This window comes from Vanessa atalanta, chromosome Z (assembly GCF_905147765.1).
Source record: "Vanessa atalanta chromosome Z, ilVanAtal1.2, whole genome shotgun sequence".
In the NCBI taxonomy this organism is placed as follows: Eukaryota; Metazoa; Arthropoda; class Insecta; order Lepidoptera; family Nymphalidae; genus Vanessa; species Vanessa atalanta.
In genome coordinates this window covers 1,996,355-2,023,676 of record NC_061902.1, presented here as the reverse complement: position 1 = coordinate 2,023,676, position 27,322 = coordinate 1,996,355, and the positions used below count along the sequence as shown (strand labels likewise).

The 27,322-nt window shown below is 31.7% G+C and overlaps 1 protein-coding gene across 2 annotated transcripts in view; it reads right to left on the bottom strand.

Annotated features, from left to right (window-relative positions):
• Positions 1-27,322, bottom strand: part of LOC125075803 (UNC93-like protein) — an 88,916-nt gene that overhangs the window by 9,903 nt on the left and 51,691 nt on the right. The window contains exons 2-5 of one of the 2 annotated variants that reach the window (XM_047687569.1): positions 26,956-27,037; positions 1,492-2,180; positions 884-1,106; positions 78-240 (exon numbers count right to left, since the gene is read on the bottom strand). In XM_047687569.1, the coding sequence (XP_047543525.1) occupies positions 78-240; positions 884-1,106; positions 1,492-2,161 (1,056 nt within the window). In that variant the 5' untranslated portion in view covers positions 2,162-2,180; positions 26,956-27,037. The remainder of the gene's footprint in view (positions 1-77; positions 241-883; positions 1,107-1,491; positions 2,181-26,955; positions 27,038-27,322) is intronic. The other variant, XM_047687571.1, reaches the window with a different exon arrangement.

Genomic DNA, 27,322 nt, shown 5'->3' with positions numbered 1-27,322 from the left:
CCGCCCAGATAAGCAAACACTTTACTGTTTAATATTTTATATATAATTTATTTTGGTGTAAATCTGATGGTGCTCACTTGAGTGTAATCAGCGCCGATGAATGCTTGCTCCATCCCAATCCACAGTGTGATGGGGATGAGCAATTGTTGATTAGGTTTTTTCAACTGGTAAGCTGTGGCCGATAGCAGCTGAATGCCCGTCAACTTGGATGCATCTGATGTTCTTTGCTTCTCTCCGTATCTTAAAAAATGCTATAATATTAATATTTCACTCACTTTGAGTATATGTGGCGACTTTATTAATCCTTTAGAATATGTCCATTTAGATAGTACATCTAAATTATCACGTATAACCTTTTCAATGTCAACGCATCAACGAATCTTCTTGTAATGTTCTAGAGTTCTCCGAAATCGTATAATAACATTCTATTTTCCGAAGGTAACTCAATTGAAATATACAAAAAAAGAACAATGATTTCAAGAGGCTATTGTAACAGGCGTTTAATGAATTTTAAGAAGATAATTACCGTTTGTCTTCCTTTAGTATTTTAAAGCTTTATACGTGGCAGGATGAATGACTAATAACGAAAAACAAATATAAACACACAAAAAAGATCATTAAATTTAATTGGCAAAGAAATATTTAAGTTATTCTGTAATAATGTGTGAATGTAATATGACACATTGCAAAATTGAGAACAAGATCTAGTGTACATATACGAGATGGATTATTGTAGGGATATTACCTAATAAAGTATACTCATGCTGAACCAAGACATTTATATTGGGTATATTCTAAAATTTGTTGGGTTATACACGCCTTATACATTGTAAATATAAGACTTTATAAGCTTAGCTCGTTAAAATCCATAAGCTGAACATACCTTGAAAGAGGATCGACAAGGAAAGCCACCATCAAAACGGCTACCACCACACACGCGAGGTATATGGCACTGATCTCGTATATCTCGCTGTCTGGTGGTCGGTGTAGGTTCTGGTTGTCGTGATGTCCTCCACCGATCATGCAGAAGTTGGCTCCACATGATAGAAGTTGGCTGCTGGTGTTCTCTTTGGATGTATTTCCGCTGTGTACTCCCGATGAGAATACTATCCAAAGATAAAAAGTAGATATTACTTAGATGTCATAATTCCTAAATTCAGTTTTACAAAATGTAGCCATTACAAATATAAGTGCTTATAGGTATAATTGTGTATTTATAGGAACAATTAACCGTGCTATAGATTTCATTTATGAGGATGTATTATTTACAAAAACGCGCTAAACATAAGTAAATGGGATACTTGTATCATCAAAATGAAATTAATGAGAATCTTCAATAAAAAAAAACTCATTTGTATCGTCAGGGCATTGAACCCGGATGCTTGCCGAAATCCATTGTAACATCAGAAACGAGTTTAATTTATACTTTAACAGCCTTAATCGAAATTTTTCATGGCGTGTAGCTTGAACGATCAATATCAGTTCACTTACCTAAGCTTGAGATAAGATTTCCCCATAATTCAGCTGTCTGCCAAGCTAGGAAGAAGAACCCGAAGAATCTTACGATTATGCCATCAACGGCTTGATCTGTTAGCTTTGCGTACACACTTCCAGCTTGAGTCAGATATGTAGCCTTCGAGGTCCACATAGGAGCTGCTCCCAGGCCAACAATCACTCCAGCCGGAACGAGCGTGTAAAAGGCGGGAAAGAATTGAGCGCCAATGTACGGCGCATAGCAGAGCATTGAGAGACATAAGGTCCATTTCACAGTTAGCCTCTTAATTAGGAACGTGGGCACAAATATGCAAGACACAACGAGTGCCGCGTAAATGGAACTCAGTGAGACTGTTCCCAGCCCATCAGCGGCGTTGATAGAGGACTGGAGATTCGCAGTTCCCTGAAAAGCGGTGAACTGTACCATGAAAGCGCAGCTCACAGCCGCTACATTCTTCAATATCCTCCACTTCTCATTCCTCGAAAGTTTGACCTTGCCCGAGGCGTAGGAGTCGTCTTCGGTAGGCAGGGGTGGTGGTTTGACGATATCGTCGTTGGAATCTCTATCGTGCTGGTAGCCATCGTTTTTGAAGCCAGTTTTGATAGTATATACGGAATCCTTGTCCGGGCGGTGGTCTTCACTGCCGCCACCGTGCGTCGCAGTCATACCGTGTTCTCCGTTTGCCCTGCAATCGAAACAAACTCTTAGATATTTTTACGATACAAATGAAACTATTTCTGATATAACTCGTAACAATAATAAGTAATAATAGACGATTAATATTACAAAGCAATAATGTTTGAAATACGATCATATAAGGTTTCAGTCAATGTTTTTCGAGACGTGCAGGAAAAAAATACAATCGACTTGAGGCCATGTTTTGCGAATAGAATCCACGAGCTACCTACTACAATGATGGAGCGTGTTGTGATCGACAAGAAGGTAGTTTCTGTAACAATTCCGATTTGATTCGCATTCAGCGCCACAATGGCCGACATCGGCTGAGTACATATTGTAATATTGTGTTGTTTCACTTGCTCTTTCGTCATGACATAACCATCGCGCGACCACATGAAATGTATAAACTTAATTAATACTGGTTTCTTTAAATTTTAATAGTTCAATTTGATTTTTAACGAATGTTTAAGTTAGATTTATTGCGTAGAGATTTTTGTAAGAACTTTTGTAATTTTTTTATTGTGTCTATTTATTGAATTAATATTTATTTTAAAACATCAGGGAGTTTTTCGTATCTTGTAAAGGATAATTATAAAAAAAAAAATTCGCGCTATAGTTTTTTGTAATGTACCAATTACTTAGATTAATTAATAGCTATTACCATTAAAATAAAACAACTTTTAGTTTATGTAATATTCTTGTTAGACTTTCACACCGAAGTATTCGCATGCGGTAGCGAAATGATGTCTCGTTCTTACTCACACAATTTGTATAGTCCTGTCTTTATCGGTGCATAATTTCGTACAGATAACGCGAGCGAAAACATCGGTGTGAAAGCGCCATACCGTCTTAATTTTAATAAAGTTGTTTTTCTTTAAGAACGATAGCTTACATCAATAATAAAACTGTAAATGTATGCATAGAAAATATTTTGTAATATTTGCTTCATTTTCAGAACGAACGCTATTGTGATTGTGGTCGTGTTCAACGATCAGCCTTTCGGTGATGAAACCTTGTATCTATAATATTCCGGACGGGTACGACCAAAACAAATACGATCATCGAATGTTCTATTGTGTAACTCTTTGTGTATGTGTGTATGAACGATAAATCGGTAATGTTTTCATTTGTCGTTGTCGATTACCTGTTTACGAGTCTAATTATAAACTTACACTGGGGACAGGTGTACTACGTTCCAAAGAAGCATTTTAATTTAGACGGGTATCGTTTTATCGTCGAATTGAGACGAGGCAATTAATTCATCGCTTTTGTGACAACATACAATCTGTATTCTGTTTTATGATGAATTGGACCACTGCCCATAGACATTGGTGCTGTAAGAAATATTAAACATTCTTTTTATAGCCAATGCAGTTACACTGGCTCACTCGCCCTTCAATACCAAACAACAATACTAAGAATTGTTAATACTAATTCTAATATTGTTGTTTGGCAGTAAAATACACGATAAATACATATATTACATATTTGTATTAAATAATATTTCCGTCAATTTAAGTGATATATTTAGGCTATCCGTAGTCCACTGTTTTGAGGCGTTAATATTTTACATTTTCCACGACATTGCATTTTTTTGAAGTTAATTATCGGTGCTATATTTTGATTACTCTTGTAAGTATTATTTATTCAACGAATGTTTAACCATTTAAATATGGATTTCATAAACCAAAAGCGATCAGCGCCTGCTTCACACGGATGCAATTTATTAATAAATAATAGATATTATACAAATTTATACTATAAGTTATATCCTATAGCATTTAAGAATAACGTAGCGTTCAACCAGACATTTTTTAAAATTATATTTGTAGTTCCGGAGATATCTCTTCATACGTTTAATATTCCAAAGTATATACGCTTATGTGTTAATGTATATAGCATTAGCACTAACATTAGCAGCCTGTAAATTTTCCCACCGCTGGGCTAAAGGCCTCCTCTCCCTTTGAGGAGAAGGTTTGGAGCATATTCCACCACGCTGCTCCAATGCGGGTTGGCGGAATACACATGTGGCAGAATTTCGTTGAAATTAGACACATGCAGGTTTCCTCACGATGTTTTCCTTCACCGGTGAGCACGAGATGAATTATAAAAACAAATTAAGCACATTCAGTGGTGCCTGCCTGGGTTTGAACCCGAAATCATCGGTTAAGATGCACGCGTTCTAACCGCTGGGCCATCTCGGCTCGTAATATATTAATGTATATATATATAGTAATAAATAAACACAAAGACTAGTGATAGCGCGCTCAACGAGCTGGCGTCAGATTATATTGAAATTAATTTTTTATCAATGCAATAGGCTTTTAAAGCACGTCTGAGGTGATTTTCAGCTGACCTCATAGTTGTAATCGTCGTATCACTCAGGCTATACACGCTCTTAATCTTAAAGACAGAAAGGTGAATATCATGTATCAATTGTTGAAGGAATGATTGCGAAGCATGTACAATACGTGGTAGCCAGGCGCCTATGATAAGGATAATGCTATTCATATTATTATTTCTGTTTTGATTACTCATCAAAATGTTTTATGCCACTGATCACAATAGGTGGAATTTGATTAGACGGTTAGTATGTATTTTTATTTGTAGTTATCATTCTTTTTTTATTACGTGGAATTTTAATAAAGAATTTATGATTTTTATCTGCCTTAAAAATTAAAAATAACACGAATGCCCTGGATGAATGGATTTAATCATCAATCAATTTATAGACAGTGTCACTAGGGATGATGTAAGGGTTAATTAATATCTGTTCAGACATTTAAAAGTTAAGGTGGAACAAAGAAACATACATACATATATGGACCATGAAACTATTACATTCCTCTTTTGGTCAGTCGTGTAAAAACTAACGACATGTAATCGCCCGACTGTGGGGCCAAAGTTAATACAAAGTTTTGGAGCTTATGGTATATGATATATATCTGCCCCAATATCGGTTTAATGGACATTTATGTGCATTTGAACGTAAAAAGATCGTTTAGATCTTCCGTTAAGACCCACGTTTTTTGTCCTCTGGGTTCTGCTTCTGGTATTCTATTCATAAAGGTGCTAAGTTCGGCGGAAAATGCAACCACGGGACGGGACTAGCTACACAAATATTCGTTTCTCAATTCCAATTATATCGTTGTGCCTTGCACGTTCTACGTCTGTGGTTCTGTACAAAGCACAATATACTTTAAACTTTTCGAAACATAGAAATTTAAAATCGAAAATCGTTTAAAAATAATTTTTAACGTATATATTTTTTATTCAATCCGTCACCAAAATCGTATCAATAACCTAAATCATGTTAAATAAAATAATATTACGAAGCATCGAAATACGATACAATGATTAGGACATAGCACGTCACGAGAAATACTAATAGTCAACCAGCGTATCTAAATCAAATAAATTCATTCCCACGGTATCACATACAACATTGCCTACATCATTTCCTGTCATCCCCGCCAACTTAATAAGGCTTTGGAGGTCAGGTGAATTGGCAAAATGAAATTGGTGACGTAAAAACATTTTGTACAAAATTAGCCTGTATTGTTAAGCATTTATGTATGTAAAATTGGTCGTGTCATAAATAAACCTGTACTTGCCACTAGGCGTATAATTTTATCTCATGGGTACGCGTGTTACGTGATAGGCGCTATTGCGTTACTTCATCGATTCAGAGAATAAACCCTCGAGAATTTAAAAAAGGAATACAATACATTAAACGAAATAAAGACAATTTTATTTTTAATTATTATAAATTGTTGTAATCTGTTTAATATTTAACATGTTCTGTTTAATCTATACTAATATAAATGCGAAAGTTACTCTGTCTGTTACGTTATCCCGACTATACTATAGACAGAACCTTTGATGAAATTTATTTTGAAGCAAGGTCGAACCCCGAAGACGGACATAGGCCTTTTTAAATCTAACTCCTGACGAGCAAACTAAAACACGAGTGATGCTGCGGTTGACCACTAATTTAATAATATGTCAATAATATATTTGAACGATACATAAACTGTAAAAAGAATGTCGGTTGAATCAATGGTGAAACCGCATTTGTTCGAATTATAAACTTTTGTATGAAAATGATAATGAAGTTTAAATATAAACGTCATAGAATCTATTAAACTTGTATACAAACACTTAAAATACAGCCTTACCCTTGTAGCTGTTCAATCAATTAGTGTTTACGTCTAATTGGCGTAATGTCTAATCGTGGTTCAAGATCGATATGCAATTAATCGCTTACTTTAAAATCAATTATTTTAACTCGGAATCAATTTCATGAATTTTATATTAACGTTATCCGAAAGTTGCGATTATTGCTCTTAGAACAATATAACCAAGTGCTTAGAACATGAATCTTAAATGAAAGCTTTTTAGTCCTTTATTTCTGACAACTTTGGGATTGTTTGTGTGATAACAATGAATAGTAAAAAAGTACTTTAACGGTGATTGAAATTACTGTTGGTAACCTTTCATAACGGTATCTAAATTACTTTCATATAAAATATGCAGGATCATTTCGAAAAGAACGGTATAGAAATAAGGTTTTAGACATACATCGTATCGTCAAATCAGTTTCGGTGGCTTTGTATACACATAGACATTTATTGCGGCTCACACGAAGTACCATATTCGAATAATAAAAACATATTCGTCTAATGTTTGACAAAACATTTAAGAACTCAGTATGTTAAATAATTTAACGGATCAACGATTTGTATTAAAATAGAACTATAAAGAAGTGTATTAGTATTTTTTACTCGCTATAATATGTATACATTATTTAGGACTTCAGCAGATTATTATTACTATATTTTATCTAAATGCCGTTAAGACAAGCTGAGAATAAAATAACTCATTAAATATTTTGAATTCTAAGTCCAATAAACAATCTATCATACGTATTATTTAGTATTTATGCAAGGACTAAGAGACACGAGACAATTCACGAGCGTGTGCTAGTGATGAAACAAACTCGTTCCACGGTAAGGACACCCACTGTTGTGATATGCGCAGGCGCATCTTGACCGATATTTACGTTGCCATAACTTAATCGGAATTTATTGTTGCCGACGTTCACTATACAGTGATAAAATCTAAACGCGACAAAGGGTTTTTATTATGTAATATTAACTTGATTCAACGGTTATCGACAAGGATTCTCCCTATTTTTATATTTTGCTATTATTACTTTATTATAACCATAATTCGTTGATATTATGATCAATGGTCACTCATGGTACCGCGATAAGAACGTAGAATTAATCACAAATATATTGCTATTAATTAGAAAGACATACGAGAAAAATGCTCATCATACGGTGAGAGGTCACTTCCGAACTGAGCTGACCTCTCACCAGGTGATAAATGATAGACATTGACCTATTCCTAGCATCGTGAATGTTCCAATATCTATGGGAAAATATGTTATATCCCTTTTTCAGTGCCTTCTCTATTAACCTCAACCTCAATCTAGTCTTAACGTGTCAAAACAAATTATTCTTTTTTGGTGGTACCACAATTTTTGTATGGATGATACATACATACGTAGGAAAATCTAATAAAAAAATATTTTAATATATTACAAATATACCACTAGTAAAATTTTATTTCATCAAACACGATACGTCGATCGTCTTCAATGAAATAATTGCAAAATTATCTGCGAATCTCGTACCAGGTACCTTTGTTGGAAGTCAGTAATTTCGAAGATTATGGCGTATTTTATAAGCATATATCAATCGCCTATTCGTTTAAATCCATCAACAAAGCCATGAACTTGGCAATAACGTTCGTAATACGGGTTCGACACTATCAATTAAAATCAAATGACACAAATTTTCTCTGACCGGAAATGATGGCATGTCAAAGTATTACACATTTATTCAGAATAAACCAAGGACAGAAGACAATGACGACGTTGACAATAAGTTCTAAAGTAAATACAATTCGTAGTTACAGTCACTAATGAGTTTTGGAATTATACTCTGAAATTAAGTCACACATATACCAAATGACTAACTTAACTTATGTGGATATTATACCATCACAAAATCTCCAAATCTGTATACAAACTATTTAAGAAGTAACAATATTAAGGAAGTTTAAGGAATCAAGGGACAGATGCCTTAAGTCAGACTTTCCTTGATAAATAGCATACGGGAAACGTCACTGTGTCCAACGTTCGAAAGGTTATGTTAAGTGGACCTTAGGTCTGTGGCTACTGGAATTGTTTGAATATCAAATGTCATACTGTTCGTATATCTTGCAGTTGTAAGACCTAAGTCTTATGTCTTATCTACGTTATCTTTCGAATTCTCTTTACGAGATTTAGGAAGAATAATTGTCATCCTCAAAGTTACTTTTTTCTATATACAATACCTGCCTATAATGAAACTATAATAAGTGAGTACTGTTTCGATAGAATTAGATGTTGGTATTAAAAACAATATCAAAACTAACCTCTTTATAATGGTAATTTTATAATGAAGATCCGTATTCTGATAAGATCTTAAGTTAAGTATTTGTATAAGCATCGTAAATTATAATTTGATTACAAAATACAGTGAATTATTGTTTATTTATCAAACACGTTATTGACATTAGACGCATCTATTTATGCAAATATTATTCAAATTAAATAATCAATTAAAACACGTTGAATTGCAACCGTTCCTATAACGTATAATAACACGTATTGCTTCTCGATTAAAAAACTAAAAAAAAATGTTGAGGAAGATTATTTCGAAGTCCTTTACGTGAAACTGGTTATATTATTGATACAGGATAATGTTTGAATATTTCTTTTTATTCGCAAATTTTGTTAATGTTCTTGGAATATGTATTAAATGTACATTTTTTGTCAATTGATTTTCCTTATTGCAAAATAAAATCTATAAAATCCTTAGTACGTACCCACTCCCCAACTTGTGGTGATAATTGCGCGATGTTTGAAAATGTTATTCTATTGCATGCATTCTTAGCAGCCTAGTGTTAGAAAGATGGTGGTGTGACACTCTTGAGCCTCGGAAATCATGTGTAGTATCTGATCTCTTACCAGTCGTATTGGATTTCCGTACCATACTAATATGAGATTAAGAGAATAAAGTGTATATGTATTGTCCCACACTCTGGTCTACAATAATACCTATGCCTAGTTTTCTGGTCGGCGGCCGAGCAAATTATAGTCAGGACTCAGGAGAGACTTCGTATTTTTTTTGTATTTTGCTGTCCTGTTTTGTAGAGTAAGTGTTAACACGGGTACAATAGCGATAAATCACTTGCATTCAGGCGTTAGACTTATTTTCAGGAATTGAGTCATTTACCTCAACACGAAAACCGGTTTTCGTGAACCAGTTACAAAAGGAAGGGATCTGAATGGAATTATCGGCACGTAACAAAAAAAAAGTATTTGTTCGTCCGGCCGAGCTACTTACTGTCATCATTATACAGTAAACCGCTCATGGAATGCAATTCCGGGTTCAAATCCCGCGTTGGGTAAGGTCGCACTCGTTTCGCGAGTTTGTGACGACTGTTTCATCGCACGAGACAAACTTATTCTTGACAGATAATCATGACATTTGTGTCAAGTGAATGGGTGTTTTTTACGAGGACGTTGATAAGAGAAGAAAATATTTAAATTCAATTTATTTGAAACTCTGTTACATGGACGATCTTAATATTTAGGAATGTAATTTATAATTTAAATAGCTGATATATTGTTTAGGAGTCGTCACTTGTCATAAACGTCAAATGTTTATACACTAATTGTCTTAGTGGTGGTAGTGTTTAATTTGACCATCAATAAGAAAGTGTAATGCTTCTATATTGAATAAAGGAATTTGAGTTTGAGTAGTTAAAAATCTGTCTAGGAATGCTATTACACAGTTTTTTTTTTAAATACACCGTTCACAAATAAATGTGAATAAATATATATGGTTGATAAATTGAATAAAATAATATTATTCAAACAAAAAATATGCTTTAATTGCAAACGAGACAAATATAAACGCGGATTTCAGTTTATAAATAGCAAGATAAATGGTACTTTAACACTTTGTAAGTACCACAATTAATGCTCACGCCATCTGTCTGTTGGTCAATACAAATTTATAAAACTACCGATTTGTTGAGAAGCCCGAAACTGACCAAGAATCTTTTAAATATTATTTATGTTGCTTTTCATTAAAAGATTTTTTTAACCATGATCTGTTATTAATTCAACCGATTTTATGTGCCTTCTATTTGATTGGGAGTCTGTTCAGACGGTTTAAATCCGCTTAGAACTTCTTAATATTTCAAAAATATAGTTACGAAAGAACAATGTCTTTAAGCAAGTTTTACGGTGCAAATATATATTCAGAATATTATTATCACCACAGATCTCAATGTGTTACGGTAAAGTGTTAATCTCGTCCCTTGGGACGGCAATCTGATAATACTGGAGAGAGTGCAGGCGCCAATAGCTTTAAGTGCTTGCCGAGGCACGAGAGTGTAACACTGACAACTTTCTAGCTCTCGATTACTGTAAGTTTTCATCATCAACAATCCGATAATTTTTTAAGGCCCGGAAACCGGAGAGCTGCAGCTGAATAAACTAGCCACTGGACAGACGAGGACACGTGAATCATAATGTAACCGTAATTTGTAAGTTATCTTCGATATACATGGTCTGCATTACACTAATGATATTATATTTGACATAGATGTACATATTATAGTATATTAATATTATACTTTGATCTATACTAATATTATAAATGCGAAAGTAACTCTGTCTGTTACTTTTTTACGGCCTAACCATTGAAACGGATTTGATAAAATAGATATTATAGTATAGCTTGAACACCGATGAATTACAAAGTCTATATAATGCTTAACACCTGAAAATCAATCAATTAAACGCATGCAAAACTGTAGTAAATAATACGTTATTTATATCAGAACAACAGACGTGAAAATAAAAACTAAAGTCTACGATTTCTAGTATTAAGTATTAATACGATTCGATCAAAGACTAAAATACTACATCACAAACATTGGAATACTAAACGTTTAAGTTTAACGCTCGCATCATCACGCAATATTATCGTTAATTCTTGTGACAATTAATCAGGCGGTTGCATCTGGTTGAAAGTGGACGGTACCACATCAATCTGACGAAGTACGTTTCGTCTGGATGGAATCGGTTATATGTCGTTGCTCCCTCGTGTTTATTTTAAGACTCATTAAGAACTTGCCTGCGAACTGTCATTATGAAAGGTTGAGAATTTTCCTTGACCCAAGATCTCATTCGGACGTTTGGAATTTAGGTGAAATTGTGCGCTCGCCAGACTGGTTGATTTAGATAAAGTTTTGGGAATAAAGCAAGCGAGTTGTATATATAAAATAAAAACAAATTTAATAAATAATATAGTTTCGAATTAATCTAAACTAAACTTATACTATACTTTAATTAAATGAGCTTAGATCGATTCATCATTGTTACGTATATTGCTTTTCGGGTTAAATAGGATTTCTATATTAAATAAATTTTCATATCCAAGGATAAATTGAAATCGTCGTGTACGTTTTACGACCTTATTATTTAAATAGTGCATTGCAAAAAAACATACCCAATGCATTCCGAATACTCTGTATCTTATCCTTATACTTGAATTTGTAGTAGTTCGTCTTGAGTGTAAATTTATATGTGTATATATATTAGCGAACAATACTTTTTGTGTATATATGGATGATAGAATAACAAGATTAATTACACCCATAAAACAGTTTAAGACATGTCGTTTCCCTTGCAACAGTTGACCGTTTAAAATATTCAAATGCAATCTGTTCTCAATGTTAGCGCTAACATGTGTCGATGCGTGTTTTTAATCCCGTCTACGTTCATTCTATCAATTCATTGAATGAATGGAATGACTCATGACTCATTCCGTAGAGGATTTGAAAGCGACACATTACGATCAATTGATTGATGAGCCGTAGCATGCAAGATCTAACCAATCAATGATCGTTTAATTAAAAACTTTCTGAATATTTTGCATATCGATACATAGCTAAGTGTAAAATCGTGCGAATTTTTATTTTTATGGATTCGAAATTTAAATTTAAATTAGGAATAAGAACGAGATTTGACACTGTTCAAGTGTCAAGGAAACAATTTTTGAAATCTTTTTCGTTCATTACGATGCATGTGGGAATATACAAAATATATTTTTGACATTTAGTTTTTTTTTTATCGATTCGTGATATCGCTAATTAAAATTAATCTCGTATAATAGCGGAACTTATTAAATTGGTATTTAACGACTGGACGCAATAAAACGTCTAAACAACGCAGATTTTAAAAACATAGACGTCATACGTACGCTGTTTTATCGTGTTTAAAATTGACAAGATACTATTTCGAAATTACGCTTAGGTATAATTAAGGTTTTTTGTCGGCAATAATTGTTCGAAACGTTGTTATATCATAGACGCTTATGTTCTTAATTATGAACAAAATATCAACTTTCCGTCGAAAAATACGTGCTCTTACGCTTTTAGAGCAATACGTTGAATATTTCCAAATATTTTTTTTATTAGTTCCCAATATTTACATGTAATGATAATATGCTTTGATTAGTGACATTTAGAACAGGTCGATCGAATGATTTTATAAAATATTCTTTAAGCACAGTCTAAGTAATATATATACATTAGCAGCCTGTAATTTTCCCACTGCTGGACTATGATGCTGGACATGAAAATTCACTGGTGCCTGCCTGGGTTTGAACCCGAAATCATCGGTTAAGATGCACGCGTTCTAACCACTGGACCATCTCGGCTCTATATATATTATATACTATTTAAAATAATTTTCAATGAAGTGTTTTCAAGCAAAATGGTGGATACTTTTGAATAATTAGTTTTAAAATTAGCGTTACGTTTAAAAGCCACCACGCCACGCATAGAAGGAGCAAAAAACGCCACGTGTTGAGATTGAAATAATTATATAAGCAAATATAGTTTAACGTTTATTTTAATGTTATATTAAAATTAGAACGATGTCAATACAAAAATACCACTTTGTACTAAATAGTTGTCTAGTTCAGGTGGTTCAGTAGTTTGGAAAGAGAACAGACAGACAGTTACTTTCTTATTTAGATATTAGTAATCAAATTTAAAATTAATAATTACTATAAGAGCGTACCTAACGCTTTTTTGAAATATATTTTCGAATTACTACCAGAAAAAAAAAAGGTTTTTCCGTTTCTTAATTCGAATTTATCCCACGCTTTGTTAGAGGTGAATAAATATACATTAAACTTATTTTGTATTAACAAAAAATTGAATTCAAGAACATCCGTTCGTTAATTGTGTTTCGAGGATTTTAAAATATTTTCGCTAATTAAAAAAAAAAAAAAACAAAAACAAAAACTGTTGGTAGTTAAAATTTTATCGTCACTTGATAACAATTAATTGATATTATAAATGCTTAAGTGTGTTCGGATTTCACACTAGTTGGGTTTTAGTAAAATTTCGGATAAATCGATTAAGCCGGGGAATAACCCGGACAAATGAGAAATCAAATTATTGTTTAATTATATAAAAAAAAATGAAACGACGAATCAATGACGGTCGTATGACCGACAGTATTTGTAATGTAGCTAACTCGTTTTTACGAAAACTCGTTAAAACAATACTATGATTTTTTCTTAAACGCTTATGTTACGTCTACTACTCGTATACTCCCCGTATACGTAGACGTATTAATGAACGCGTCGACGTGACGTTCAATTAACTTGACGTTTGTTTGTTTGACGAGAACGTTTGTTGATCTTAAGCTTAAACGTCATTTGTTTTTATATACCATTATTATGTAATTATACCAATAGGCCTATTTGAGTACACTTTAATGGATGTTATCGTGTATCATCCCAGATCTCGCGACAAATATTTATTTTATGTTTTGATAGGTGTAACTATTATTGACTTTAATTAATAAATTTCCAATTTTCAGCATTCATGTCTTTGATTATATAGATCAGATCAAATCAGACATTGAAAAAAAACAGCGTATGTTCAATTAGGGCCATTGATAATTTTATTACATGCTCAAGCACCAGTTTTTCTAATATGTTTACAATATAATGTTTCTATGCCTATGTCGTATTTATTCTACGCCTTGAAGTACAAAATTTTCATTAAAAGTCGAATAGATGGCACAATAGTCGTAATTAAAAACGTCGGTCATTATCGAGTATTTGTTATACATTAAATGACTTATAATTTTCATACAAAAATTCTTTGTATTTAAATAATTAAAATAATCGTACGATAAATAAGAATAACTTAATACGTACCTACATGTATTTAAAGGTATTTATCTAATTAAAATTAAAAAGAACTGGCCGTGAAAGAATTTATGAATAGATCAAAGCAAAAAAGAGTTGATACAGAGGTATGCTAAGAACAATAATTGCTCGTGGCTTGTTAAAATGTCGACAAGTAATTTAATTAGATTTATTTATTACATATTATGTCTCATGGTTGGTGCATACGCGGTATTGTGAGGCCCGTCGAAACTCAGTATGATAAAAAAACAAACGAACGCTACGCTTTGAGCACCTCAGATAATAGTAAAGTCGGAGACCATCGGTTAGCCGCTCAGAAAATCTTTTTTGAGTGGTGGGCCGGATCTTGGGCTGTGCGAGAGCCACGTCGTACAGTGTCTATGGGCTAACATTATTTAAAATAAGGTGCTGCATTGCATCAAAGTATGTAACGTCAATATCTTATTGAATATTACGTTTATATAAATATAAAACTGAATTGTCTTATAAAAATACCTAATTTTATTTAACGGCTACAAATAAATATAAATATTTATTTTACAAGAGTAACTCCCGTAACTTAAGGACCTTATAATTTACAATGTATAAGAACGCGTGGCATGGTTACAATAATTCTAACAATACGTTGAAGTTGATACAAATTCTAACTTGGTTAAATATCTATTTTTCACTGAGTGGATCTCCTTTTGGCTAAATTACACTGCTGCACACTATTTATTGTTTTATATTATTTTAATTATTAATTTTTTACTCTCAAAACTTGTTCTGTTGTAGTTGTATTTTTAGTTATTATTATTTTATTTTTTTTTGTTTGATGTATTTTAGGATAAGTGATATTTTGTTATGTTTCGTTGTTTATGTTGTGTGAAAGTAGTGTAATTTGCTCAATAAATGTTTATTATTATTATTATTAAATATTACCCAGATCTCCAGTCAAAGAATAACAACGAATATTTTTAATAGATATTTAAGTATTATCAAAAGATAAATTTTAACGATGTACTTGATATATCTAACATATTTATGATATTAAAAATTATAAAAAAGAATAAAAAAAGATACTTTTAAAAAAAGTATATCATTGAGTATTATGATATAAGATTTATGTTACGTAATTAAAATACCAGTACTATTTATTTTGTATAAAATATAAGTTAATACATTAAATTAACGAATCGTATCATTGTTATGTAATAAATGATAATCTATTAAGGTACAGGTTCAGTAACATTTAGGAGACTCGGATCGTTACTACTTGTATATATATTTTATACTACGCGTCAGAGCGCGAAGTGGACACCAGTATTATCTATAAGAACTCACTTCGTATCTCACTCGTTATATTGAAAACCGACTTATTCTGATGCATATGTTCTTTATTTGTATTTTGTAATATTTTTTTTAGCCAGTATTTCTCTCTTATATTTCTCGATTGGGTTCGTGTGTCGTGTTCGAGTTGTTTTATAAAATGGCTTTATAGCTGTCATCGGAATATGTAACTAGAAAAGAATATTAAGTGTAATGTAAAATATAGATTGGTATTATTAAACGCGAAAGCTAACTAATCAATTATATATGTTACTGAAAAAACTCGAACTACGGTAAATCTTAAGATTTTCCAGTAAAACCTAAGATTTATCGATTATGAATGGTAAATGTCCATAAAACCTTGGGATTCGAACTTTTCCCATCATTCACATGGGAAGTCTTAGGATTTACATGTTAGGTTAGGGTAGGTTGGAAACGTGAAAATCCGAAAAAGTCGTCCCTTTATAATAAATACTTATATTTACCAACTCTTTTCATTCAAATTTTTCAATTTTAGGTTTTACTGGAAAATCTTAAGATTTACCTTAGTTCGAGCTTTTAAAGTAACATATATAATACACAAAGGAGGTTTAGCTAGTATTAGTTTGAACTATCTGCTTAATAAATTTCATCTAAATCGGTTCAGCGGTTTATGCGTGAAGAGACAACAGACAGAGATACTTTCGCATTTATATTAGTATAGATTTACATAACTTTATGTCACCAAACGAGCTCAGTTGACCGTACAAATGATAAAGGCTGTATTTTAATACTTTAAATACGATTAGCAGATATATAGACAATAAATAAAGTCAAGAATTATTTGAAATATTATATGAATGTTTATTTAGATATATGTATATATATGTTCATATACCATACTAAGAACAGTTTTGAATATATTACGATGTGAATACAGTTAGAAGTATGAGATAATTTTATTAAACACGAAAATGTTAAATTTTTTATATTATATAGTATATCATAATAATTTGTATAAATGATTAAAATAAAGGTAAAAATTTAAAAAAAAGAATTAAATAAAGTATTATGATTTATATAAAGTCAGGTGAATTCGAACCTACAACCCTCGTACATCTGATCACAGCGCGATAAAGCTGTTAAGTACCTATTTATATACGCAATTTTACTATGCGCCGTGAATACGAATCCGTTTATTTTTATCTGAATTACTTTCTGTATCTTAATGCAGTCTACGCTTGGATCTAGTTAATCTAGTTTCCATCAAGAGAGCGCGGCTAGACTCGCCCAGTTGGAAATTACTTTAATTTGTAGTTTATTAGCAACTCGCCCCGGTGGCGCTCGACTTTTTTAGATGAAACCAGTGAAACAATTTTTTTATATGAATTTTAATTGCTTCATAAACTCTTACTTATAAACAAATAGGTACACAGTTTCTTTTTAACCGTTTACAGCGAAACAGCGTATTTACGCTGAATGTCAACAACCTCGATACCGAGCGCTTTAACCGTTTTTCACGACGGTGTTTTATCCCATGCTCCATGTATCAAAGATTATGACACTTCAAATTAAAATATATCTGTATAAAGATCCGTAATATTTATCAATTTTGTTAATTTTATACGTTCATAGAGAAATTGATGAAACACTTAACCTCGCATCGATGTATGACGGTTATATGTATTTGTTACGCCGGTAAAGTCTCAGTGAAAGTCGATAAATTTGATTCAGTGTTTGAAAGTAATTTGTGTTCAATCATGAAAAGTAGATAAATTTTATAAATATAAATGCATTTATCACTAAAGCCGTATCAAATAGTTGAAAGTAAGAATGACGTATGACATTCATATCAAATTTAAATAAATTTCGATTTAACAAACCTACGACATCACTGTGTATATTGGAACAATTTTATTGAAATTTACCTTATTAATTTTAGAAGATTTATTTAAATTTATAAATTTAGTTCTACCGAGAGGAACCGTCAAGAAACTCGATAGCTCCTTTCCGACAGTTCAATCACCTTAGATATGTTAATAAAATTAATCGAATTACTTTATATATTGATAGTTAAAATAATCAATAACTTAGCCACCGAGCATTACTTGTATATATTTAAATATACTATACACTACGAGTAATGAACTATTTTATTTACAAACATACGTAGCTTTATTTACCATACAAATGTCAATTCGAAGTTACTAAAATTTTAATAAAAAAATATAATAAGGCTAAGGCATAAATAAATCTGCGCCTTCTAAGCGAATTCCGTGTTTAAATCAATGGATTAAGACGTATTTTAAGAGACATGTAATAATCAAATACGCCCTTTATAGTTATTAGAACATTCATAAGCCAAATAATACTACAGTAATATGAAAAAAAAATTTTTTGCACAATCGCTTTATTATATCATTTAATATTTTTATTACAACTGTTAATGTTTAAGTCTTTTCATACAAAATTCGAGCGACATGCCATTGTTTTTGATTGCTGAGCTAATTTGAATTCTTTGTCTAAAGCAATAAAGTTTAATATTGAAGTTTGCTCACATTTGTTTTTGCGTGAAAAACCTGACGATATAATACTGAAAGTGCACATTACATCATACTAATGTTTTACTTTAATTTCCGTCCGCTTCCGATTTGTAGATTCTTGAGATTGCATTCTTGTGGATTTTGTATTTGAAAATAGAACCGATCGCTAATTCGTGGAAATTAAGTTTCTCGAACTTTAAAACATAATTTAAGTAGAGTAAGTAGTAGGGCTTTGTGCAAGCCCGTCAGGATGTATCAGGTATCATACGTTCTTAGTATTGTTGTGTGCCGACTTGAAGAGTCTGCTAGTGTAACTCTAGGTACAATGGCGATAAGTTGGCGCAACAGCGTTGTAAATAATATTTCGTACAGCGCCATATAAGTGGTCAACTAAACAGATGCCACCCAACCTATTTGTCCGTACGCCTATATTATTATGAAAAAAGTGATGTACCTAATAAGTACTAGGAGCAAATACTCATTGAATACTTATGTATAATGAAAAATGATAGACGTATAGATTTATCTTTATTTTATTTATATTTCAGTACAGTACATCACTAGCTGATAACTTTTTGTATAAAATAACATATGTCAGAGAATTATTTCCAGCCAAATCTAAATCAAGTTGTCAAAAATCTACCACAATCGATGGTTACAAAATATGCACTGAACAACTGAACTATTTCCCAACTTCAAAGGCAACACCAGGCCGAGAGTAGAAGGTTTACTCAACTAAAATAATACCAAATACATACATATTACCATTTCAGTGAGAACGTTCTATATCTAAACAATTTTATTTTCAATACATACTTATAAGGACTTTGAAAATATTATCTAACTTTTTTTTTCCTACTAAACGACCTTACACAATACATTCAATAAATTTCAATATGCTTTTTTTTATACTAATAAAATATTAATGACCGATACGTGAAAATGTCGTCTTGAATTTATATCGTGTCGTGATCGACAAGGTTGACTTTGAATTTTCCTTTTTAAGCGCATACGTGACGCCAATAACAATATGACGTTTAATTTTATACTTAACGATTTAAATATTGATAAAGAGAGAGCGCACATACTAGTCTGCACATGAACGTCTAGGTCATGTATTTAATTTAAGCAACCATCATTATCAGGAAACAAATTTGCAATTGAAAAAAGGCGCGAAGGTACTGGTATCAAAACTTAACAAAATTGCAAGAACGAATACATTTTTTTTTTAAATTATAAATGTATCGCGTCAGATAGCCGGCACGCGTCGAATGACATTCTGCCATATTCCCGCCGTGAAAAAGCATAATGATGTTCTATTATTCGATCCGTTAAAGGTTCTATATTAATAAATATTTAAATCAAAAAATCAAATAAAAATTGGTACGACGTTGTTTAGTGTCTTGACCAAGTAAGTAACAATGCTAATGTAAATTTTAACTGCGGTCTATCTCGGAGTAACGTGCAGCGCCATTGGTTAATAGTTTATGAAGTATTTTTTTTGTTTCCGACATTTTGAACCTCATCTAGACCTAAGAGGCCGACCGACAGACCCGGGTGAGATACCTCGATGCTCGTGCTTAGGAAACGGACGGGCTAAGAAAAAATGAGAAGACTGCTGACAAAAGGCAATCGGTGTCTGGGATCATATTGTTAAAACGTATACATTATCCCAATAAGAGTAACTGACTCTATGCAGTCGAGTAACAAGATAAATAAGTTTATGTTTGTTCCTTGTACCGATGTTATGAATACGTTACCTATGTACATTTAGTTAGTACATTAGTACGGATTTGTTTATTATGTTGTTATACCGAAATGCTTATGGTTAATATAAATAATGTATTATTATATAAAATATTGTGTATAGTTTTTTTTTACGTGAACACATCGTTATATTACTCACTCAATTATATTATCTTAATTAATAATATCAATTATAGTCGAGATCTTACCTAAGAATTTATCCGATCGTCATTAATATATATTAGTATGCGAACACGGTACTCGTTGTAATTTTATTAAAGTCGGTGCGTCATAAATCTATACATGGATTGTATATATGTGTCTATTATCGTCAAAACACTCTCATACGTCATTAAGAATAAAAACGCGATGACCGCCATTCGAAACGTCCGGGGACAGATCAAACGCAGGGCTAGTATACGGGAATGTATCATAATGAATGTAATATACCGATAACTTTTTATATGAATATCATAATAGTCCGTTAAATAATAAAATAACACAATTTTGTTCCACTAAAATTTTCCTTTATCGTATTATTTTTATAATTCACATTATTAATTTAAAATGAATTCTGAATTTTTATAAACACTTTTCGTAAATATAGCGCACCGTGTTATAAAAGGACACAATTTAAAGTTTATTCATCTGTTTCTAATTAGGTTACTGACGCGACTTGCGTGACGTACACTGTGACGTTAAGATCGCTAATGAATATACATAAGCGAGTGAGAATCATCTTAGACATGCGTTAAACCACAATTATTCAAGAGCAGTTATAAAAGACCTATAAACAGACAAAAAACCGGTAACAATCTCTATTGGTAATTTTTTTTTAGAAAAAATTCGTAGATAGTATATCAGTGTCATTCGCCATCTTGAATTTTTGGCGCGAAAATTTTGCCGGCGTTATATTAATGACAGTGCAGTTGATTTGGTAATTATAAGTTACAACGGCTCTGTATGTATAGATGTTGTTGATAATTAGTAGACTAGTTCTGTCTCCTTTTTTCGAATGTCACATCAATAATTACAGAAAGAGACAAATCGCTTTTGATTTTATAATCTTTGTAAATCTTATTTCATATAAATGTCTCACGACTGTCCCGTCTTACGCGTGCACGTGACAAGTCATTGTTCTCTTGCCTGTATTATTATTGCATACGCGTAGACGTGTTCAATAATCGTTGCATTTTCACTTTTCGCTCGGTTTGAACTAATTTACATGACCAAATTATGTGTGATGTGTATTCGGTTGTCTCGTTTTCACTAAATTCATTTCATTTGATCGTATTACCTGTCTTAGTAATTAAATATAAATTGTATTAATTAAATACGTATAACCTACATCATGACTGTCATGTAGCGTTATTAAGTTGATTTTATATTCAAATGATCTTGAGCCTTGTGAAATGTAAATATAATAATGAAATACTAATCATAGCAATCGGGTTAATATTGCTTTCAGTAATTTATCAGTCAACTCAAATATTCATAACAAAAAATTATTTAAATATTACCTTGAGAAAATATCTGTATATTTTTTTTTTTTGTTATGGGCAAATTATTTTTTTCGACCACGTTTAACTCCGTGACTATCTAACTCGATGGAATCATTTTACCAAAATAATTATATTATAAAGAAAACCCTACTATATGTATGTATGTATATGAAATATAGCATTTATCATATAAGTATATTAAACACACAATCTCTACTATTAACACCGACAAATTCTATAAGATGTAACTAAATGGTGTCTCATAATAAGATTCATTTACGCATTATTTAATCAAACGAGGATATCTAATCTTAGAACATTTGAAATGGTCTTCCCTTGTAGAGGACCTCTCGCTTAACCTATGTAGGGTGACCACAAATCTCAATTTATATAAACGACAATCGAATTTTCCAGAATGTCACGGTTGAAAATATACTCTGATAATATAATTTACGTATATACTGAATAAATTTAATCGTTCGTGTAATTGGTATTCGTTTTAACAACGATAACGCGTGTTTTAATTAGTTCGGATAATGTAAATGAGCGCTTTTTTTAGTTCATGGCTTCTTTTAGTTCTTACACTCGGTGTATCTTTTTTATCATAATATATTTGCATATTACGATCACCACTTTAGAGGTGCACAATATGACCAATAATTTCGCCTTTTGAAATATCCCATGGGCTTGTAAGCAAGCAAAATTAAAAATACGTTTGTATATTTAAACAAATCATACACATAAATCAACAGTAATGTGTATTTTTAATTTGGCTTCGTTTTTAATGATTATTAATTAATTTGACTTTTAGCAAATGTAAATATGGTATTTAAGATATAGTTATAGAAATTAGAAAGGACTAATTGGATCTTATTTAGATAGCTGTAAATATTCGGGAAAAAAAAACGCTGTGATTTTCGCTGGGTCTAAAGAGATGTCATAACAAATACTTAGCTTTCGTGTCTATTGTACTGTTTAAGATAGTGTTAAGTTAAACAGTTCCATACAAGTTATTGAAAGAAAAATCAAGTGGATATAATTCGGAGGCAGCTACGTTTGACACTCGCCAAACGTCATAATACTTTACTAATGTGCGTGTACTTAGTGGTCAAATCTTGGCGATTACTTCAATATATACCACGCTAACTTGAATTTTAGTGAAAATATAACACTTTTTTTGGAACACCAAGTTGCTTATAATATGTTATTTTATATGTATTAATAAAATCGTGAAGAAATATACTAAAGGCAATTTTTTAAAGAAATCGATTTCTATTGCGCTGACAATTATTAGCGGAGTGTGCGCACACTTTCGAGTTAGCGTAGTATAAATTGTTGGTGTAGACTTTTTTCGACGCGTTCTCATCTTTGAACATCTATTTAGTTATATAAATAATCAAAGCGAACAATGACGTGCTATTATTTTACAAAGATAAATAATTGTTTTACAATTCGTCGTATCTTTATAACGAATGATGGTCATCTTAGCGAGCAATTGAATGACCCGATGACTCTTCCATTGTTTTTTTTTTTTTTTAATTGTGGTAATTTCCGCAGCTCGTTTCGTCGAATCACGCAAATATTACAAAATGAATGTAACAAACGATAAATAGATATTTATGTATGGGAAAATGTGATTTATAAACATTTTATGCGTAACGTACCTCGAAGAGTTTTGTTTCTTATTAACTAATATAGTAAACCGGCTTGCTTGACCGAAGATTTTTCCTCTTAAGAAAAAAAGAACAAAGAAAGCAGTTGAGACCAGTTAATCTTTTAAAGGTATTCCTTTCAGCATTTAGGAATAGATGTAACTGTCACGTGTTTAATTTATATTTATTTATATTACTAAACATTATCACAATGTCTTGTTAATTTTATACTGTGTTATTTAAATAAATTTTGTTTTGTTATTAAAACACATATTTATAATTGACAAATATTTGTATGAGTCAGACATGTATTATCCATGAAATGGGCGTGTTTTGTTCTCTGTTTGAACGTTATAAATACCTCATACCTATCGAGGCGTTTACCTTTCGTATTCATCGACAGAGATTTTGTCATCTTTATATTTCTTAGCAAAATAATGCCAAATGCCTAGTGATTGGAACGCCTGGGTTGTGGGTTCAATTCTGGGATAGCACTGCTCAGATTTTTTGTACTTGATTTCGGTTTATCATTCAGTTATTACTCGACAAAGATGAACTAGCGTGCATACACATACTTAAATATAATTTATATGAAAAAAGTAAATTATCCACAAGAGAAAATTCCTATAAACAATTACTATAGTTATTTTTATTAAGCAGAAGTTAATTGAAAAAAAAAATGTGTACTTATATCCTTGGTATACTTTTGGATTCACGATATAATTCTAAGGAAGCCTATTGCCTTTTAGTTCATAAATGAATAAGGAATATTTGATAAAACATTAACACTATTAATTGTGTGCCGAACTATTTTATATTAAATGGCGTAGATTATCGTGATGGTAATTTATCCGGTCAATATTTAGCAGACGCTTGATAACTAGATCGTTATCAGCGATCGAGTGATAACTACTCGTGTCAACGGCTTGCAAATGATAAATTAAATTTATTTTAGCAATTTCGTATATTTGATAATACAAATTGTATCACTCAATGAATGGAACGGTAAAAAATGATAAAATATATTAATATTAATGTTGACGTTTCTTTGTTAACAATTATAAATTGTTAATGAAAACAATAAATTAGGTTTAAATAAAGATTTAAAATTCAGCGATGCATGTCGTTTAACGATTAACGCTCGGTCGTATAATATGCCAATCACGATGCAACGCAAGTGTGAACGCGACTCTCGTATAAGGCTTCAAATTGCTAATACACTATCTTTAAGGCTGTCGTCCACGAGATGTGAAATTGAATGATGCGTATCTTTAAAACAATTAAAACCTACAATTGAGTCTACATTTGACAAATATTCTTTTACCTTTGAATGGTGAAGCGGTTTCGATTTAGAGTGAATTCCACCGATAAACGGGCGAGAACCTGAATATTCATCAGTAAATATAAAAAAATTAAATATTACAGTACATTTAATTAATTTAAACACAAAACCCAGCATTCATTTAACCCATGCATTATTGTCAGTTTTGTGAAGTTATTTTAGTTACCTGTATGCTTCCCTAATAAACACACCTTTTACGAGTGAATTATTAATATCGGACTGAAGTTAGCGCGTTCAATCGTAAACATTTCCAACATAATAATATTGATAGAAATAAACATTATACAGAGACTTAGCAACTTTTATTTCTTTTATCTTTAACTACCCGCGGGCAATACCTATCCGGACCGGCAGCGAGCTGGACGCGTTCAATATCTAGAATGATGTTCGTTGCGCTTTATTTAAATTCACTATGATACGATCTTTGTTAGAGATTAGAGTGTATGAGGTTTCGGTTAAAGTTTTTATGTCTCTATGTATTTTTTATGAAGCTTCTCAATACGCTTGGAACTCGTTTAGTAATTATTGTATTCGTCGTAACTTGGTACGGAGTGATACTGTATAAAATATATGAAGTACGTAATAAAATGTCGTCATACGATCATGAAATCCATTAAACGTAACATTGAGCTCGAATGTGTCAATGTTTATTAAACGATGAACGTACCTATCTGTCTATCAGCCCATATAACAGTTCATTCATCTTGACCTTCTGTCGCGTTCCGTTATAAGCAATTATTACATGGGAGTATTGCTATTTGACGGAGCCAAGGTGAATCAGTGGATAATACGAGTGGATCTTTGTGCTAAATCATTAAAACACCGTGAAAGATTACTTCGTGAATCTGCTGGATTATAATTATAACGTTCCAATATTTATAGCCATGCATTTGGTGAGTGGTGAGCATTATAGTGTTGGGTAACACGCTGTATGCAAAACGCTATGGTGGTCCAGTCGCAATTTTAATGATCGTTAATCCCAACAATAACCATTAAATGTGTTTTTTTTTTCAAACAAATTAATGATAAACATCATACAGACGTTGAAGATATTTTTTTATACCCATTCGTTTTTTGTGCTAAGGAATACTTACTTAATATATTTTAACGCAACTCAAAATAAGCTATAATCTTAATCTATATTAATAGCTTTATGCAGATGTATTCTTTTTTTCAATTAGATATTTAAATTTATATAAATTTTATTATCTATAACATTATTAATTATACCTTTTTTTTTATTAATGTGATGTGATGTATTCTTTTTTTCAATTAGATATTTAAATTTATATAAATTTTATTATCTATAACATTATTAATTATACCTTTTTTTTTATTAAGTCTGTAAATAAATTTCCGATTTACAAATTGAATTGTAAAGAATCATAATACTCCGAATTCCAAATTCAAATTAATTTTGTAATATATTTATGACATTTAAAAAAAACCATTTGCCTTTATTTGTTAATTTCATATTAAATTTTAAGTAGCCGTCGTTATCCAAATGAAAATAATAATCATAGCAGTTCGTTAATTGTAATTGGGATGTTTGTTCGTTTGGGTATTTCGTGAGAAAATTTACATGGGGTCGGATTATTTTTAAGAAATATTAACCAACCGACTCTTGGTAAAAGAGATTTTATTCAGACATAATTATAGTGACTTTTTTTGCTTTTGTTAATCCATACATTTTAGTATTTTTTATAATTTTACAATTGTATATAAATATTAAAGCAAGACATATAATAAAGGGAGAACTGAATATATTTAAAATGTTATATTCAGCGTTTTTGATTTGAAAATTATATTTTCGTTTGTATATTGCGTATACATTTTGTTTCAAGGTCGCTGTCCCCGGTGAGAGCTCGGCCTTGTCTTGCGTTCATTCGGTTGCAGACTACCGGTTATGTGGTTTTCGTCCAATTTAAATTTCACTAATAAAGGATAACTGGTTACAAAACCCATTAACAAAACAGTTAGAACGAGCGAGATTATCTGAGGCGGGTTTTGAGTGCAGCTAAAATATTACTCTTAGAATATATTTACTGTTAAAATTTAATTATTTTGTTTTCTTTCCTTGAACTTTCTTTATTAAAATGGAAATAATAATAAAATTTATTAAAATAATAAACGGTATAAAGACATCGCCAGAATAAACGTCACTTATTTATTTTTTGATTTTATTCAACCTATAAAAACTTAATGCCAGATTTACTTTAAGGATTAAAGTTTCTTTATAATTCGACATTTTATTATTCCATATTTCAATTGTGAGATAATGTTATGAATTTAGAATAATATGCAATGAAGTATTACACCGTTGATTGTTATTAAAAACAGTCAATACATACTACGTGTTTGTAGTTATCGTCGCTACGTAGAATCGCCGCCGGGTCGCGACGGGTCCGGGCGAGTGGCAGGCCAGCCCTCGCGCTACAACGAGACCAAACTATAAGTGCTACGCAACGCAACGCAACGCAGCGCAAAGCAACCGCAACGCACACCTTACACAATCGCTCGCAAATGTGACAATCGCAACGCTTAACAGTACAACATGAAATTGATTACAAAATGTTAATATTAATAATATCTAAAAAGTTTTAACATTTTTACCAGTCGACATTAGATCATTTTGATGATTATTATACTGTAATATGGCCTTAAATAATACTTACTGACGTGGTTCGTTTTATTTTTTCCTCATTCTTACGTCCCGTT